Raw genomic sequence first — 19,779 nt, 5'->3', positions numbered from 1 at the left:
CCACCTTTGAAAAGAGGTCCATCCTCATTTTCCAGGCATGAGATGTTTAGTGGGACAAATATCGGGCCCCTCAGAGGATCCGATTTGTTTGAATAAGGCAAAGCAAGCGGGTCATGCGGTATGGGGATCATCTGAAGACTGCAAGACGTTTGTCCCTTTCTGTGCCAACCGAAGAGCTTTAAGAAAGATATTTATAGTTTGCATTCAAAAGTTTATTGTTATAAAGAATGTACCAGTTCTCCTACGATAGAGCCGGAGCTCGTAAGCCACTCGGCTATTAACTCGTACGCTTGGTCGGGTCTAAAAATTGTCTGATAGCGACAATGGCCCCATTCCACCCGATCACTTTTGTTCATTACGTCGGTTTCTAGGCGAGTTTTCTTGTATATCACACCTAAAATGAAGTAGGGTGGCCTTAAAGTTGTCCAAAAGAGGTTGAACCAATAGAGCAAATATTATTTTGAGTAGAAACCCATTTAAAATGCCTGGCATAGATTTTAAGTTATTACAGAAACTAGTGTTATAAGTGTCTTTGAAAATTTCAGGTTTTGCTTCCACTTTTGAGGCCCTTGAGCTACAGGTGTTCTTTAGGAATTGCTTTTACTGAAAACCCCATGACATGCTTAAAGTATTTTTGAAAATAACACGAATAGGAGATCAGTTTTGGCGTGCAAACACTGGTCTACAGCATTTTTGGGCACGGGATGTATCACACGATATTTTTATTACTTAGAAATAAAAATAAGAACAAAAAATAGTTCTGAATTTGCTTTTATGTGTAAAAAATGGAAATTTCAAATCAATGAAAGTACATGAAAAATGGACACAGAGATGACTTAATGATTGATATCCTGATGACTGTTGCCGACTCGTAAAAATGCCCGTAAAGGAAGTTTGCGATCTGTGTAAGAGAAATGTTTAGGATGATAAAGATGGTCTTCTTTGTGAGGGCTACTTAATATGAAAACACAGGGCATGTGTTGGTGTATCAATTAAGACATATCAAAAACCATTCAAATCCAAGGATGATTAGTTTTGTAGCAAATGTCAAGGTAAAGGTAGCACCAACGCTAATCAGCCAAGTTATACTCTAAATGATATTATGGCAAAATTGGAACAAATGGATACAAAATATAATATTATTTTGGAAAAGTATCAAGAACAAAATCAAGGTAAATGATTAGTTAAAATTAGAGGTTTAACAGTTAAAAATCAATTAAACAAGGAAGAACAAAAGGCACTCAATTATAATATAATAGTGCAAAGAATTCCAGTTATAAAAAACGAAAATTTAAAAAACGTTATTAAGAAATTTGGAAATGAACTTCAAGTAAACCTAGAAAATCATAGTTTTACCGCTATCAGACTAGGAAAAGAGAAGACCAGACAAAGTACAATAAAAGTGTGCTTTGAGGAAAGTGAAACCAAACAAAAACTTTTAAAAACTCCAAATAAATTTACCTTGAACACTCAATGCCTAGGAATTACAGACAACAGCAAGATTTATCTTAACCACGACTTTACTAAATTTATTTTAGAACTCTTTAAAAAAGCCCAACTTTTTGAATAAAGGACAGAAATATAAATATCTCTGGATAAATAATGGTGACATATTCCTAAGGAAGCAGGATAATAGCAAGGTTAAACAAGTTAGTTGTTATTGTTACTTGATATTGATTGATCATAATTAAAAGTTACACATACATCAATTTATGATTAATTCCTATAAAAGAAACTGTAAAATAGAGCCCAAACGATTAAAAATAAACAGATTTACTTTTTTTGTCATGTTCAGTAGAAGTGTCTCTTATTAACCCCCCTGAAGAAGTCCCCATCATGCTTTCAATATACTGGCCTCGGTAAAATTTCTCAAATTCCATTATAGCCTGATGGAAGTGCTCTCCTTATTCTTCCGAATAAGGTCCTATATTACCTTTAAATTAATTTAAATGAGAATGTAACATATGCATCTTTAGAGACATTCTACATCAGATGATTTTTCTACATCCGAGAAAAATTCATAGGGGTTTCGAAGAAAACCATGAACTACTGCCTTAAAATTATTCCAGGATCTTGGGCCGGTATTCTTGAAAATGCCATTATAATTGTTTACTGAAGAAAACTTAACTGGAAAGCTCTAATAACAACTGAACTGGAAAATCAAGTTGGTGGTAACATTTTGCAAGAAAACGAACTACACTTTCAGCAAAATAGAGCTCCACCGCATTATTTTTGACCAGTGCGAGAGTGGTTGAATAACAGATTCCTTAACCAATGGATTGATAGAAGGTAAGCGATAGAATGGCCTGTTAGGTCACCAGACTTAACGCCGTTGGATTTTTTTTATGAAGACATTTAAAAACGGTTGTTTACAAAACTCTGCCGGATAATATCGATAATTTAAAAAGAAGAATTAAGAGCGCATGTAGGGTTCTTCCAGAAGTGGTATTTCAAAATGCTCGGGAAGAATTTGAGAATACACTTTATTTTTGTTTAGAGAACAATGGAAAACACTTTGAACGCCTTATAAACTAAACGTGTTAATAAAGTAAATTTTAAGGGTGCTTTTGTAGGGACTATTATTAAAAAAATTATTCAGCCGTAATTGTGACGACTATGCAAAAGTTCAATAAAAATAATTTTAACCTAAGAAAACATGTTTGGATAAATTTAACGTAATTAAGAGACTTACAGGAACAATGTCAAATAATAAGTAATTTACAATGTTTAAATAACCTGCTCCCTCACTTGGCAACGCAGCACGCAAATTTCAAAAATAAGGTGCCAAAATGTAGAAAATAAAAAGTTCTTCCAAATAAGGTATTACTCAACCCCTATTGCCATTTAAGATTTTTGTAGAGGGAGGTACTGGGGGGTATAGAATTGGGGTGTCCTAGTGACTTTATCAAAACTTAACCAGTTTCGAGATAATAGGTGTGCGAGGTTTTCAAATTGACACCCTGTATATTTGCTTATATTAAATCATATTAAGTAAATTATATTAAGTAAAACCCATGCGCAAAAAAGTTTTTTTTTTTGTTGATGACCGATGTACGTAATTTATTTTTGAAATTACAGCTTTAGTCTATCCTATGTTAATTACTCATAAATGTGAGTGTAATTCAGGCACTGCTTGAGCTTTAGAAATTCTTTGTATATCAAATTATTCATTAGGAATTGCTTTAACTTTTAATGAAAACAACACTTTTAAAGTTATCCCGAATAGAAGTTTAACTTTCATAAAAAGAATGCTGTCAATTGTAGCTTATCAAAAAATGCTCTATCTGCTTGACTTTATAACTGAATAAAACGTTTTAAACAAGAAATCCATTCTTAAGCAACACGATGTAATTTTACCATCAGAATCGATATCAGCATAATCCGAATCGATGTTATCACACAAGAAATGCGGCACTCCGGCTTCCTTTTCCTCACTAACAGTCGGAAAGCCTTGAATAGGAACATTATTCACATCAGTACCAGTAGAAAGACCCCATTTCAATGCAGGTTTAATTTCCACCTCTAAAAATTCATTTTCGAACCGTTCCAGGTCGCCGATGGGTTGAAACCAGTCTTTGTCATCTAAAATCATCAAATTTAAAATGCGATCGGGCCATTTTTCATTTGTACCTTTTTCGCATCGGTCTGGTACGATATAAAACAAGAAAAACCCGTATATAAAAGGTTTGTTAGGGTCTCCTGAGGCATGCCTGATTAAATTGTCTTTATGAAGTCCTTTCATTACCTAAAAAAACCTTAAAATTAACTTTTCCGGCATTATACTAATTCGATTTACTTTGATAGCATGCTCAATGGTGTTTACACCCTCCATATGTGCCAGTAGCCAGTTTACAGCATCGGCAGTAACGAAAGTTTCTTTCGGTAAACTTTGGGGCATATAAATGAATGATAAACCGTTATATTGCTGTTTTAGGGCTTCGATTATTTCACTGTTGGTGGCTGTCGGTTTAAGTGGAGTCATTGCTACCACAGCCCTAAAAATTATTTTTTTTGTTATACTTTAAGGGCGTTTTAATGGATACACACCCTTCTTCTGTAGCTGGATCGGGGTTCTCGCCGGGTTGGTCTTGGGAACCTTGGGACATCCTGGAACGGTCTAGAACCTTCGATCCCGACCTAAGGAGAAATATATTATTAGGGAAATATCTACATTGTTTTTTGCTATTAGTAGGAAACCAACACCAGACAGAGCTGTAGCTGTATGACCTCTAATTCATGTTTGCAACGGTAATCTATTTTTCTTTGTTCTAGCATAGTCCGGAGGTTTAAGGGTTTTGTATCCTTAACTGAATGAGTTTTTGTCAAAATGTCCCGCCTAGATCAGACCGCTCGGATCAAAGAAAATACATTAACGTTAACGCCAAATATACTATAGTGAACTTTTAAGGCATCAAAACTTTATTTACAAGTAAAATTACATTAAAACTTACTAAACCAGATGCTTCTAAGGCATTAAAAATCTTCAACTAATTCAATATTTTCTAAAAATACTGTACAAAATAATCTAAAAGCGCCTACCTAAAGTTCGTAGCAACAAACCGCTCGTTGGAGCGTTGTGTTGTCGAAGTCTGAAAGCAAGTATCAGCAAAATTACTAAATATACAAAAGTAATAATATTAGACACATACATATAAGGACAAACTGTTAAACTATGTACAAAACAGACAAGAGTCAAACAGAACAAAAATTACATGCCCAAGACCGAGAAATCAAAAGCGGCAAAATAAAAATGAATTCAAACCTTGGCCGGGGCCTGTCCGACAACCGGTTGCTGCCCAAACGTTCCCTAAACGGCGAACTGGAGCTCAAATTCTGAAAATGACCGTTTAAAGTTTCACATGACCAAAAATATAAACGAAAACATTCGGGTGAGTACCCGGACATAAACTAGGCTAAAGCAAGCAAGCGAAACACGTTCAATCCCGATAATAGCAATAACGCTTCCCGGATTCTCCTATAAAACCACCATTATACCACCACAGTAATTATTCCCTGTTTATACAAATCGGTCTATACCTGGGAGAAACTGCTTATACTGTTACGCCTCGGCTGAGCTAGCGGCGGTAATGTTTGAACGCTGAGCGACATCTATAAACATGCAAAAGTGTGCTGCTATATTAAAACATGCCAAGGGTATGTGATTTTTTTTCTGGAAGATGAGTCTATTTGGCCAAAGATAGTCTAAAAGTAGCATTTTACACCATTTTTTTAGGATTTTTTTAAATAAATAATTAAGGCCAGACAGGAATTATTAAAAAAAGATTATGTACTGAGAGAAAATTATCGTTCATCCGCTGTACAAGGTAATTTTTTAGATTTGCACCTATAGACTAACGTAAATTGGAAATTTTATAATATGATGAAGTAATTCCTGTAATCATTAAATGTTTTAGTATGCACTTCTCCTAAATTTAGGTATAACTCAGGAAACCCGCTTGAGCTACAAGAATTCTTCATATATCAAATTGTTCATTAGGAATTGCTTTAATTATAAATGAAAACCCAATAATATTTTTGAAAATTCATGAATAGACGTTCAATTTTGGTATGGAAAATGTATTTTTAAAATTAGGGTTCTAGCCTGATCTATGTCCATTCCTCATAAATATGAGTTTATCTCGGCAACTTCTTGAGCTACTGAAATTCTTCATATATCAAATTGTTCATTAGGAACGACTTTTAATGAAAACCCCATAGAAGTGCCTGGAATATTTTTGAAATTACATGGAATAGAAGTTCAATTTTGTGTGCACAATTTATTTTTAGTAAAATTGTTTTTATTTTTTTAAGCGAAAACCATACGTCGGACAAAAAAAACCAAGAGATCAAATTTGCTAAAAAATGATTGAGGATTTTAAAAATAATTTTTATTTTAACAAAAATCAATGGCGTAGTATTTTTTCACTAAAAATATGCAATAGAAGACCTGTAAGGATGCCACTGGCAGAGAAAATATTTCTTTTTGCACATCAAAAAATGCATCTTAATGCATGGAATACATGTACCAAATTTCGTAAAAATGTCTTCAAATTCGGTGTGCATAATTTATTTTTAAAATTAGGGTTCTAGCCTGATCTACGCCCATCCCTCAGAAATATAAGTTTATCTCAACAACTTCTTGAGCTAATGAAATTCTTCATATATCAAATTTTTCATTAGTAATGGCTTAAACTTTTAATAAAAAGCCTATAGAAGTGCCTTGAATATTTTAACAATTACCATGAACAGAAGTTCAATTTTGGTGTGCATAATTTATTTTTAAAATTAGAATTCTAGCCTGATCTAGATCCATCTCTCATAAATATGAGTTTATCTCGGCAACTTCGTGAGCTACAAGAATTCTTCATATATCAAATTGTTCATTAGAAATTACTTTAACTTTTACATATTTATAGAAATGCTTAGAATATTTTTGAAATTATCATGAATAGAAGTTCAGTTTTGTGTGCACAATTTAGTTTTAAAATTAAGATTCTAGCCTAGCCTAGATCCATCTCTCATAAATATGAGTTTATCTCGGCAACTTCGTGAGCTACAGGAATTCTTCATATACCAAACTGTTCATTAGGAACGGCTTTAACTTTTAATGAAAACCCCATAGAAGTGCCTGGATTATTTTTGAAATTACATGGAATAGAATTTCAATTTTGTATGCACAATTTATTTTTAAAATTAAGGTGTTAGACTTTCCTATGTCCATCCCTCATAAATCGATCCATAAATCAGGAACTACTTGAGTTACAGGAATTCTTTATATATCAAACTGTTCATTAAGAACGTCTTTAACTTTTAGTGAAAACCCCATAGATGTGCCTGGATTATTTTTGAAATTACATGGAATAGAAGTTCAATTTTAGTGTGCACAATTTATTTTTAAAATTAAGCTTTTAGACTTTTCTATGTCCAACCATCATAAATATATGAGCATATGTCAGGAACCACCGGAATTCTTCATAAACCAAATTGTTCATAGAAATACATAAAATATTTTCGGAATTATCACAAATAGAAATACAATATTTGTTTTTAAAAAAATGCTGTCAATTAGATATTCTTTTGCTTCAAAAACAACAATAATTAACCCAAAAACAATGCTTGTATGTAAGAAATAAATAACGGCATCAAAAAATGCTCTCGCCAATTAATAACAAATAAAATTATGTTAAAGCCTATTAAGTAAGGAACGTTTCCTATAGGCGTGGATTTGGTGCCTTAGAAGTTACCCAGCGCCTTCGATTATTTCCTTTATTTAGGCAACTGTCATCAATCAAAAGTTAGAATTAAGTAAGCCAAAGTTATTTAAAATAATTGATCCTCTCACTATAATTGTTCCGTACTTATCTTACTTCCATACTCATACTGGTTCCTAAAGTATTTAATGTAAATTTATATACTATATCATCCAAACCATTATACTAGTTGGTTGGATCATAAGTTTAGCTAATAATAACCATATAAGTATTGTAGTTGAGTCCTGAAGATGAATTAAACGTAATCCAAAACGTTGGCAAGAAACAAATAGTTTTGTTTAGCGCATGACTAATTAATCCAAAAAAATACCACGTCTAAGAAATCCTAAAATTTAGCACCAAGGACATTAAGATCAGTAGCTTTTAGAGTCTGTATAGACAAACGATATACAGAGTTAAGTTAGTGCATCATAAGGGAACTCCATTATGAAAACTTATGTATTATAGTATACATTTATATTAACAGATTGGGATTTTATCTTTTTAAACTTAAAATTAATCTAAGTTGCATTTCATTGCTAACCAGGTTTCAAGAAGTTTGATTTACTTCCAAAAAAATAACTCTTTGACCTTTTAATCCTAAAACTGATGAATAAATATTTATATTTATATTTTCAAAATAATTAATTAGTATAGAAATATTATTGATAAATAGAAGTATTAGGTCTTTCAGAGAAGAAGTATCAGAAGTTTGAGTTGTGCTTTGAGTGAGGGCAAGAAAGTACACAAAAATTACTATATAAACCAGATATTTTAACATCTATTCCTTCGTGAATACCAGGCCCAGTAAGGCTAGTTTGGGAAGTTGGGACTTAGTAGATTTGCCCTAGAGAAATTTGGAAATAGAACTATGGAGTTCTACGTGAGTTAAAGCTGTAACTTGCAAGCTTAATACATTGGGAAGTAGCTGATAATGAATGATATTTAAAAGCATGGAAATAGGAAATTGGGAGAAAGAAGTTGCTTACTAACAGTTTTGTAAAAAGTTCAAATCAATCTTGGGGATCTTAGGGGTGTGATGTTGAAGTCTAGTTCTATTAGCTAGTTCATTATATAGCTTGGAATACATGTTATTTAGGGTTGAAGAAATGTTTGTTACAAAGAATTTTGTGCTTGCAAACATTTTCGCTAAAACTTACGACAACCCTTAAGATATAGGTGCAAATATTAAAAAAAACCTTGTACACATTTTCTTCGAGTTTTGACACAATATACTTTCGAAAAATTAAAGTGTATTAGAAATTTGCAGTTTTTCAACTAAGGTATCTTATATCATATCATTGATATTGCAAATTGTATGTAAAAATTTATGTAAGGAAGCATATATGACTGAGAAACTTTTTATTGACCCTCTCCCTATACATTTTTAGAGGTAAAATTTAATTTAATTCCCTCTCCTTAACCAGTTTCTTGTGCTGTTTGAGATATACAATAATCAAAGCAAATACAGTCCGTCAAAATCTACTGATACTGTTAAATTAGATAAAAAAAAAGGAAGTCACAACTAAAAAGCAAATTATCGAACTACAGACTAACGATAAACGAGCGTGATACGCACCCTGGGTTTCTTCGAGACGACCGTGTTCCTTTTCAATTTATTCACGGCGGTTTCGATGAACTTTAGGAATCCCTCGGTCATCTGATTGTGATCCTGTGCGGTCGGTAAAGGGTAAATGTCACACCTGGATGATACCTCGACGATCTTTTTCGTTTCTGAACTGTTTAGGGGCAACAGATACACCCGAAACCTGAGAAATTTATGGGTTCGTAAAATTCAATTTTTTACACCAATAATAAAGGACAATTATTTAATTTTCTCTCTCTAACAACCTTCTTCTTTAGCTAACATAAGAATTTTTTTTATTCTTTCTTTTAGTTCGTCGAAGAATTTTTTAGTATGATATAAATATTTGAAAGTCACTAAGTGATCCCCTATGCTCGCTTCATTCTCTATAAAACAGCCGGTATTTAATACAACCTTATAGAATATTCTTAGAAATACGCTTCAATAGCCAATATTACCAAATTAAATTTAAAAAATCAATTCTGCTCCAATACTAACTACTTGCCTCCAATATTTCAAAGCATCGTCCAACTCGAATTCCGTAGTATCCCCGCCAGTACAAACGTAATGGTCCAAATAATTCCAATTGAAGGTTTCAAGTTTTTCGGTTGTAAATGTGGCATAAGACTCCTCGTAAGTGTCGTGCAGGGGCGGATGAAACCTGTAGCGATACTGAATTTTGAAACTTGGATAAGAGTGCCTAAGTAATTAACTGGATTAGTTGGGTTCGTCAAATTTCGGTTTCAAAGGTACCTCGGTCTGTACCTAGTTACGGAAATGGTGTTTCCGATCAGAGATATTTTGTGAAATAGCCGCCCTATCGATAGGAAGTAACTCTCGTCGTTATCGGTGGGGCTTTTTCTTAATATGTTGCTAGATTGGGCACTCAGGGTTTTTTCTTTGATTTTTGGGTTTAGGATCAACTGGAACCTGCAAATAATATTTTCGGTATTAGAATTTAACAGTCATCGTGGGTGGAAGTAGATTTGAAATTTACCCGGCAGGTTCACCAATTCTTAAAACAGCAATCGTGTTGGCGTCATTATGGAAGCGTTAAATAAATTATATTTGTGTTGGCTCTATGCAAGAAAAATACATGAAAATGAACATGAAGCTATAGGCTTTCCAATAAGAAAAAATATAGAAAAAAGCTTATTTTGCTGAAAAGTTATCGTCAATTAAATTGGCCTTAATCCTTGTCTGGTGCATTCGCCAATTTATTAAACAAACCTAATTTTAAAGTCTGTTAAATATAAAAGAAAACCTTATAGTTTCTTGTAAAGAATGTTATTCTCTATCTTTTTCGACTCTATGACTTTTACCAAACAAAATAATGGTAGACAAGTTTTAAAGTTTTATACGTTAAATAATTAATATTAAAGCTTATCCTTTATGAAAAAATTACATCATAATAAGCGTAAGACTATAAGCTTTTCTATAAAAAAAAGAATTAGTGAAATCACTTGTTTTGTTTGCACAAAAGTTATCGTCAGTTCAGCTGGCCTTGATCCTTATCTAGCGCATTCGCAAATCTAAAATATGTTAAAAGATTTAAATTCGTTGCTATAACTTCTTATAAAGAATGTTGGGCTCCATCTTTTTCGCCTTTATGACTTTTATCGAAAAATTAATAGTAGGCAAGTCATAAAGATTTTAAAATTACTGAGCACAAAACAAATAATAATAAAATTTGTTATTTATAAGAAAATTGCATAAAAATGATCATAAGACTGTAAACTTTCCAATAAATAAAGAATTAATAAGGTTCCTTAGTTTATTCCAAAGTTATAGTCAGTTATAGAAGCATTGACTCTTACCTGGTCAGATAAAATACCCTAAACCACTACAACTATAAGAACAACCACAGCTTTTCCATCGCATTCGCCATATTTTAACATACATTTCAGCTGGTTTTTATTAACCTGGTAAAACATTGAAATAAAAATCACCTGAAACTCCAATAAATTCGCTCCTGCAATAATGTCGTTCGGTCCAATTTATCTACTTTCTATATTTTTACCTATATTTATATAATAATACATTTATTAGCAATAAATAGCATTACAATCATAGTAACATATACCCATAAATATATATTTTTTGCAAAGCACCTAGCTGAATGAACAGCTGTATGTGCCGATATAAATTTACATAAATCTATTATAACTTATTAGAGTGTATTCAAATAATACCAATTTTAATAAATTTCTAATTGTATCATTATGAACTAAAACTAAACCTACACCTATTCTATACATATATATCAAATTTCTTATTTTTTTTTTCTTCAAAACAGATTTTCAAAAATTGTGTAGTTGGTGACTATATAAGATTTACATTTTTTTAAGAATTTTTTTATTTTTCTAATATCTACTGGTAACAAGTTATATATTTTAGGTCCAAGATAAAAATCGTTTATTGACATTTTTGTGATTTTATGGAATCTTCAGATTTTTATGAGATTTTGATCTGGTATTTTGCTGATGGTCAATATAGTTTTTATTATTTTGTTTATAGGTATAGCAACATGATGTTAGAATATATATTGGTCTCATATTTAGAACATCCGCTGTAAATAATAAATGGGTTAGATAACGTTTGTTCTTTTTATAAATTATTTTTAAGACATATTTCTGTATGACGTTCAGTTGGTTTAAAGTGGTGTTATAGAGACCTCCCCACACCAAAATGCCGTACCGTATAAGTGACTCAACTAATGCCTTATACTTTTATAAAAGGTAAAAACACGAAATCTACAGCATCACAAATATATTTAATAAAATTACATAGGTTACATGTTTCGCTCGACTAGAGCATCATCAGACCATAACATACACAAAACACCTGACATATAAGTAAACAAAGCTTACAATACAATGTATTTGTGATGCTGTAGATTTCGTGTTTTTACCTTTTATAAAAGTGTATGACCAGCATCTTTGGGATAATGGATGAATTTTTCGAGTTTAATGCCTTATATATTACTATTAATAACTTTTTAGATAATATTTTTCTTAAAATGTAAAATTTATATATTAATTTCCTGATGTTATTTTTTAGTTTGATTATATGACTTTCCCATTTCAGTAATATCAGTAATATTTCCTTAATATCAGTTTCAAAATTTGGTACCGAGACACACGAATATCTAGGGCGATTTGCTGCAGAGGCAGAGAAAGCTATGTAATTAGATTTGTTTAAATTAAGTTTTAATTTATGATCGTCCAGCCAGTGTTTTATTTTTATTAATCCCCTCTGTGCCTTTTCTTTCACATTTTCCCAAGTCTCTCCCGAGAAAAGCACAACAGTATCATCAGCATAGGATATTGTAACAGCATCAACATCCAGATCTGTCAAGGAATTTAGATAGGAGATAAATAATATAAGACCAAGAACTGTTCCTTGGGGACACCAATTTTTATGCTCATTGGCCCACTGAAAGTGTCTCTAATTTTCACTATTTGTTTGCGGTCATTAAGATATGATTCAAATAGGTGTAACACATTGCCTCTAATTCCATAATTCTCTAACTCGTTAAGTAGTTTTGTATGGGGCACTGTGTCGAATGCCTTAGCTAAATCTAAGAAAATTGCAATGCTTTTCTTATCCATGTTAATATTGATAGTTATTTCTGATACTAACTTATATATTACATCTGTAGTACTAAGTTTTTCAACAAATCCAAACTGATTTTTTGAAATAATGCAGTTTTCCCCAAAGAAAGCAAGAAGTCTATCTTTAAGAGATTTTTCAAATATCTTACCACAGATATTCATAACACTTATAGGTCTAAAATTGTTAATGTCATGTTTATTTCCTGATTTATAAATTAGTGTAACAATAGTTGTTTTAAATTGGATAGGAATAATACTGATCTTAAAAATTAAATTTATAATATGTATAAGTGGTTTTAATATATAAACATGAATATTTTTTATTAGTGTACTTGGTATTTTGTCAATTCCTGAGGAGCTATTATTTTTCAAAGAATTTATATTTTTGATTAGTCCATTGATTTGTACTGAATATAGAAAAATTGAACAGTTATTACTAATTTTACTATCCAATAAAATATTATATGCTTTTGTTTGTATTTGATTTTAAATTTGTGTAATGACTTGTAGGTATGTAATTTTTCTTTTTTTTATCTCGCAATTATTATTGAACTGTATTTGTGACTTCTACATACACTGTTCTTCTTGGTTTTAATTTTATGACTTGTGTAAGACTGTAAGGTTTCTAGCATCAATAAACTACTACTACTACGTAATATTTACCAGAAAGTATTTTAAATATTATTTTCTTCAGAACAGTGCTCAAAATAAAAAATAGTATTGGCCAGGTTGAGACGTGGTTTTCATCAAAAAATTCCAGGACACCCTATATCTATTTCTACACTCCATCAAAGCCTATTTTATCCGCTTCCTAATGATACATAAAACATATTTGTTTAAAATGAAAGGAAATTCTTACCCTTGAGACAGCCTTTGAGAAATCAACTCCCTAAAAACTTCGTCGGTAGTCATGGGCTTTTTGGTGCCTTTACACTGTGCGAAATCCGCATAAAAACTGTCCGGTACCAAAGTGTAAAGAGATTCGAAGTAATCGGTGTTCAAAGTTCTCTTGTCTGGGAAATAATCGGTTGTTATCGGTAGGCAGGCTGGTATAGTCAGTGATTTCCAATCGACTCCTGTATTTGATAAAATGTTTGTTAATTTCTCGGGGTTTTAACGGTTTGATGTGCTATAAATACCTTTACCGGTGGGGCTACTTTAAAACTAAACAATTTTCTACAGCTAAGTATTAAAACACCGGTAAGAGACCAATTTGATAAAAGGGTCTATGTATAGTAATTAAGAATGTGCTAGGCGGAAGCTGTGAACTATTAATATTAAAGCAAGGCAAAAACTAAGTTGAAACAAACTTAATTAAAGCAGATTTGCTGTATTGGGTGTCCAGGATAAACAGAGCCACTATGGTTTTTTTTATGGGAAATTAAGGATTTAGCTACGGTTTCTACTTAAATTATATCTTGGCTTTTTAAAGTAATTGCATGAACTTTTTGAGTAATTTTAACTTTTAAGCCATTCCTTTATTTCTTTTCAATTCTTTGCACTTTGACATACATTTTTCACGTATCCCAGATATTTGAAGTCACTTTTCACTTTTATTCTAGACATTTGAAGCCATTTCTTTAAGGAAACTAAAATCATGGTTTTCCAAGTGTTTGGAGTAATTTTCCATTTTATTCCAGGCACTTGAACTCATTTTAAATTTCATCCAGGAATTTGAGTCCATTCATTCAAGACAAATATAATTCTGGTTTGGTTTTCCAGGTATTTAAAGCCACATTCCCTTTTATTCTAGGAATTTGATGCCATTTCTTGAACGAAGCTTAAATCATGGTTTTTTAAGTGATTGGAGTAATTTTCTATTTTATTCTAGGCATTTGAAGCCAATACTTTAAGGCAGTTAAAATCATGCTCTTTCAAGTCTATGGAGTAATTTTTCATTTTATTGAACTCATTTTAAATTTAATCCAGGAATTTGGAACTATTTTGGAACCTCAAGACACTTAAAAGCATTTTTTAGTTCTTCCAGGTATTTTGAAGTAATTTTTCACACATTTCTTACCTCTTTCAGGCATATGCAGATAATTTCTCTGGTTTTCCTTTAAAGACTCTCATTCTTATATCCATGGCCTTCAGGAATAATTTGACTTAATAAAGCCACCGCGAAAAACGTTGGATGCAAAACAAATTATGTTAAAAATTAATTACAAAGCCTCTTAACGGACCATTCCTGATATCCCTTAGTTGCCCCCTTAAACTTAAGACGAACACTAATTTAAGCAAAAAATTACACACAAAAGAATAAATACAATTTTACCTGCATCCTTAAAACTACCCAAGCAACAAATGCAAAAAGGTTTAAATATCTACAGGAAGAACAAGATAGTAAAAGAAAAAAAGTAGTGAAAGGGTTCAAACCTATGATAACGTCATTAACTGCACGTCCAGGGGGTCACCGGATGCCACGCAGAGGGTCAGAACATGGAACAGAAGATATGTAAATTTCCTCGGTGAAAATACATGAATGATGTAGATTTTATGTCTGGTTTATAATGGATTAGTGTCGATATTCTTTAACTGCTTTTTATTGATGCTTTGGGCCAATAAAAAGCAGTCAAATGGTTAAAATGATCACCATACCATAAGGCTTAATAAAGTAGACACTTTTATGGCTTCTAAATTATAAAAACATGTGAAAGTAAAACAGTTAATTTATGATTTTTAACAAATAAGGCAAATGCGTTTTTTATAAACAGTGATATAATGATCTATTTTAGGAAATACCGTTAAAAAAGCCTTTGTTAAGGTAATAAGGCAGTATGCCTAGTGTAGAGGACAAATGGCACTAACATATTATATCACTCTTTATATAAAATACCACTTTGCACATGCACGTCTTGTAAATTCAATACTTTTACTGTTGTATTTGTGGAAGTAATTTTTTTTAAGACACAACAAAAGCATAACAATTAGTAAACCAGTGACAAAACAACTTAAATGAATCTTTTATATAACAGAGTATACCTGTTGTTAGGGCCGGAGTCCATTCCTGTTCCCCAGTGGCCCCCCACAAGAGTGTGAGACTTTTAGTCGAATGTTTGTTGGAGTTGGTGCTGTTTGATGTGTGGCTGGGGCGTTTTTTACAATCTAGAGAGGAACATTTTGATTATTTTTGATGTTTATTTATTGTTTAGTACTGGCTCAAGCTTAATTTTCAATTTGCAATGTTAGCAAATATTTTTTTTTTTAATTACTTCAATAAATCACTTAATAAACAATCTTGGGATAGATCTGTAATGGGATCCTAATTTGATTAACTTTTGCTAATTATTTTAGTTCTGTGTACACCAGTCAAGACTCCAATATGTCCACTCCTAGTTAATTCATTTTAAGTAGCCATCTAAACCTCTTTTATCTATGTAAGTAGCTTTTCTATTGGAATTTCCAACATTTATGTAAAATTAAGGTAAAGTTTAAACCTCACGAAGAATGTAGAGTGAAGTCTTAACGTAATTTTTTAATTATTCCAGGCAGTTTATTGCATTCAGACTGTTTTATTTAGGAGATTTCCAGAGAGACTTTTACTACTTCTTTAAATGACTTTAAGGATACCGGCTTCGACTGCCTGTAAAAAAAGAATTATAAATTCCTGGGAAGAAAATCTCGGGAATTGAAACTTCTGAATGCATTACCAACAAGGACTTAACCTCCAAAGTTAAAGCAATTTCTTATTCTTCCAGGCATCCGAGGCTATAAAGAGATTTTTATGGTGTCGGTTTTATTCCTAAAAGCACATAATACTTCTTCCATGTTGTTTATTGCGTTCAGACTGGTTTGTAGTCGTGCTGCTTTATTCCTTATCAGGGTATTTCCAGTCAGACTTCTACTATTTCTTTAAACGACTTCAAGAGTATCAAAGGATATATTAAAGCTTAGATATAAATGTAGGTCAACAAAATAAGGTAATAGAAATACAGAGCCGTATTTGAAAAAAAAGTTGATGATGGTATCTCGAAAACGACACGTTGTATTTTAATTCTGAAAACGCCATCCTGTAGAGGAGAAAAAGTGCCCTTTGTTGTGAAAAAAAGTGTTGTTTATTTTATTATACGATTTTAAATAACGTCATAAAAAAATTAAAAAGATTTTTCCAGATTTCGTTCTTTCCGGATATCTTCGAAACTATTCGAATTTTTTTAAATTTTAAAACGGCATTTTGTTAAGTATCCAATTTAGCAACTTTGCCATAATTTAACCGACCTTGTATCTCTTACGGTTTCCGAGATCCCAATGATAAGGGTCGAATTTAGGCACCCTGTACACATGCCTTTTTTGTAGTCTGATCATCTCTTTATCGCTTTTTTATTTTTGTGTTATTACAACATTTGAAAAAAATATAAATATAAATAATAAACTTCCCAAACAAACCTCCCGGCTCCTACCAAAAAAAATGCACTGCAATAAAATGTATACAATCAAAATAATAAAATAATACCCAAAATCATTCAACACAAGTAGGTCAGTCGTATATTAAATGCACAAAACATTACACTCACATTCTTGTAAAGCAGCCGTAACCACCAAAGATTTATTCTGCTGCTGAAAATTCAACTGCTCACAGCCATTTTGCTCGTTATCCCTGGCCGGAACCGCTTGCGAATGATGCTGCTGGATCAACATGCCGGTCGGCCCTTTTGGAAAAATGTGCGTCCATCTTCTCCTGTTCGACGTCAATTTGATTGTCACGTGGGACGGATCGAAAGGGTTTATTAAAGCGCGGGATTCGTGCGGGGGCGAACCCGCCGAACCCACCACTTTTCTCATCGGCGGCGAGAATTCTTTATCTAAAATAATAAGCCCCATTATTTTGCCCCGCAAATTGAGATTAAAGCAAAGATTAAGCTACAGGGTGTGAATAAATAGATGCGAAAAAATTTAGGGGCTGATTCTTGGGTAAATATTAAGAAAAAAACTTTTAATGAACGTATGTCCTAAACGGCGTATTTTTTGAGATACCGGGTGGTAAAGATTGAAGAAAAATATATGTTTTTTTTTATAATACCTGTAAAACCCCTGTAGATATTTTAATGAAATTTGGTATGCATTTTATATGCATTAAAAGGCATTTTCCGAGGCTCGCTAAATTTTCGTGTAAGGTTTAAACTAAATATTTTTGATGAAAAATATGGTACGCTATTTCTATCAACAAAAGCAGGCTAATAACTAAATCGTCACAATTTAACTATTTGTAATTATACCCCAAACTAAACTAAATTAAAACATTAAAATTAAAACCATGTAGAAGTTGGATAAGCACAGTTAGATACAAAACATCTAAAAAAGGACAGTTACAATTGCTAGGCTCTCAATTAGGTGGGTGTATTATTAAGTGGGATTAAAAAAATTAAATCATTAATGTTTAGATGTGATTCTAATTTTTGTTTTAAACCAAATGAAAGAAAAAGAAATTAAATAATTATAAAAAAATGTTGAAAATGACCATCCTCTGCCATTATGCAAAAGTCTATACATCGCCGCATTTGTCGACAAATCTGATAAAAAAATTCCTGGAGAATGTTGAATTTCGGCACATGAATGAATAATTCGATTTCTCAAGTTATCAATATCCAGTATCGGAATCCTGTACACCAAAGTTTTTAAATGATCCCATGTGGTAAAATCTAGTGGATTCATATCTGGTGACCGAGGTGGCCAAAATTTAGGACAGCCTCGGCCTATGCAACGATTTGGATGTTTCGTCTAAATAACGACATGCTAATAAACTAAAATGGGCAGAAGTCCTATCCTCAAGAAGTCCTGGAAGTATGTCATGAAGAAAACGAGTTTATGTTTCTCCATTCAATCTCTGTGGTAGAAAATGTGGGCCAATAAGGTGGTCTCCAATGATTTCAACCCATACATTTAAAGAAAATTGTTGTCGGTGACGAGCTTCAACTATGGCATGAGGATTATCATCTGCCCAAATGTGGTTATTATGGTAGTAAATGGTTGCCTCTCTGGAAAAATTAGCTTCGTCGGTAAACATAATATGCCTTGATCTGCCTAAAAAAAAGATGATGATAAGCTGCTGCAGCAACATTTTGGAGTGAATTGGCTGGAACTCAATAAATTATAATACTACAAGGAGGAACTCAAGAACGAAACAAATGAGGAAGACTTAATTGAAATACCTATTGAAGAAAGATACTTTAATAGTTTAAATGTTTGAATTTCGTTTTTTTAATGTTGTTTTAATGTCTTAGTACTTTTTCCTTATTCATGGTTTTGTAGCAAAACTATCCTAATCCATTTTATTTAAAGAAATATCTGTAATACTAATGGATAAATTTATTTTTACCATTAAATCATTAATTTCTGATTAATGCAGTCTAAATAATGCAGCTTTTATGCGATTTTCCAAAATTTGACTTTTTGGTTAAGGTGACCTTTGGAGCTCACATATTTTAACTTAACACGTTGAGTGCCACATGTATCCAACATGGATGCATATATCATGATGATTGAGTGGCCGCATGTATCCACAATGGATACAAACTGGTTTTTGTATTTCTGGCCGCCTGCATCCGCATTGGATGCACGCTTTGCATGTATTGTTATAGGAGCTTTTATATGGTGGCCTGGGGTACCCAAAAACGGTTTGGCCTACGAAATTTATTTTTGTTCTTTGTTCTGCAGAGGAATTTTGAAATAAATGCATACAAAAATAAATACATAGAAAAATGTGGTTTATTCACATAAATTTATTAAATATGAATTAAACTAAACATGAAATTAAACGTAATAAAACAAAAAAATGTTGCTTATTCACTTAAGGCAAGTGTGAGTTTCAAAAAAACAAGATAAACAATAAAATTTCTCACAAACATCACACCTAAATTTACTTTGAGTCGCTTGTTTAGCCGCTAATTTACTTCCAACCTCTTCAGATTTTTTTTTGTAACAGTGAACACATCGACCTCTTTTTCGTTCAGCACCTTGACTTTCTACCAAAATATGTTTCACCTGATTATCGGGACCTCGAGCATCCGCATCAACAGGTGGAATGCGAAGCATTTCTCCTACAACCATTTCTTTAAATTTTGTTATTGACATCTTTTCGTTGGCAACTTCTTGGTGCAAAATGTAGGCATTTATGACTGCAGTTCCCGCTAGTAACTCTATAACTAATTTTCTGTTCCACTTTACTCCTCGCCTCAATGATGTTCCATATGACTTCATCTGGTCAGATAGGTCAATAAACGCCTTACATTTATTATAGTCGGCTATAATTTCAGGTTTTTGAACTTCGCCACCCTTTTGTCTAAGAGTTACTTGTTTGTCTGTATGTTTAGTACTCAGAACCAAGACGTCA

General features: G+C 32.3%; 1 protein-coding gene across 8 annotated transcripts in view; it reads right to left on the bottom strand.

Annotated features, from left to right (window-relative positions):
- The window catches only part of LOC126746165 (GATOR complex protein Iml1), a 34,890-nt gene that overhangs the window by 709 nt on the left and 14,402 nt on the right, over positions 1–19,779 (bottom strand). For 2 of the 8 annotated variants that reach the window (XM_050454293.1, XM_050454294.1), the window contains 14 exons: positions 16,964–17,251; positions 15,432–15,554; positions 14,826–14,843; positions 13,309–13,525; positions 9,589–9,765; positions 9,341–9,535; positions 8,830–9,019; positions 5,038–5,109; positions 4,763–4,833; positions 4,048–4,137; positions 3,797–3,995; positions 3,358–3,745; positions 234–394; positions 5–176 (listed from right to left, as the gene is read on the bottom strand). In XM_050454293.1, the coding sequence (XP_050310250.1) occupies positions 5–176; positions 234–394; positions 3,358–3,745; positions 3,797–3,995; positions 4,048–4,137; positions 4,763–4,833; positions 5,038–5,109; positions 8,830–9,019; positions 9,341–9,535; positions 9,589–9,765; positions 13,309–13,525; positions 14,826–14,843; positions 15,432–15,554; positions 16,964–17,251 (2,361 nt within the window). Of the gene's footprint in view, positions 1–4; positions 177–233; positions 395–3,357; positions 3,746–3,796; positions 3,996–4,047; positions 4,138–4,539; positions 4,590–4,762; positions 4,834–5,037; positions 5,110–8,829; positions 9,020–9,340; positions 9,536–9,588; positions 9,766–13,308; positions 13,526–14,825; positions 14,844–15,431; positions 15,555–16,963; positions 17,252–19,779 lie in introns of all 8 variants that reach the window. The other 6 variants (XM_050454297.1, XM_050454296.1, XM_050454298.1 and 3 more) reach the window with 6 other exon arrangements.

This window comes from Anthonomus grandis, chromosome 17 (genome assembly GCF_022605725.1).
Source record: "Anthonomus grandis grandis chromosome 17, icAntGran1.3, whole genome shotgun sequence".
NCBI classification, from domain to species: domain Eukaryota; kingdom Metazoa; phylum Arthropoda; class Insecta; order Coleoptera; family Curculionidae; genus Anthonomus; species Anthonomus grandis.
The sequence above is the reverse complement of the archived record's forward strand: the minus strand, read 5'-3'. Positions and strand labels throughout refer to the sequence as shown.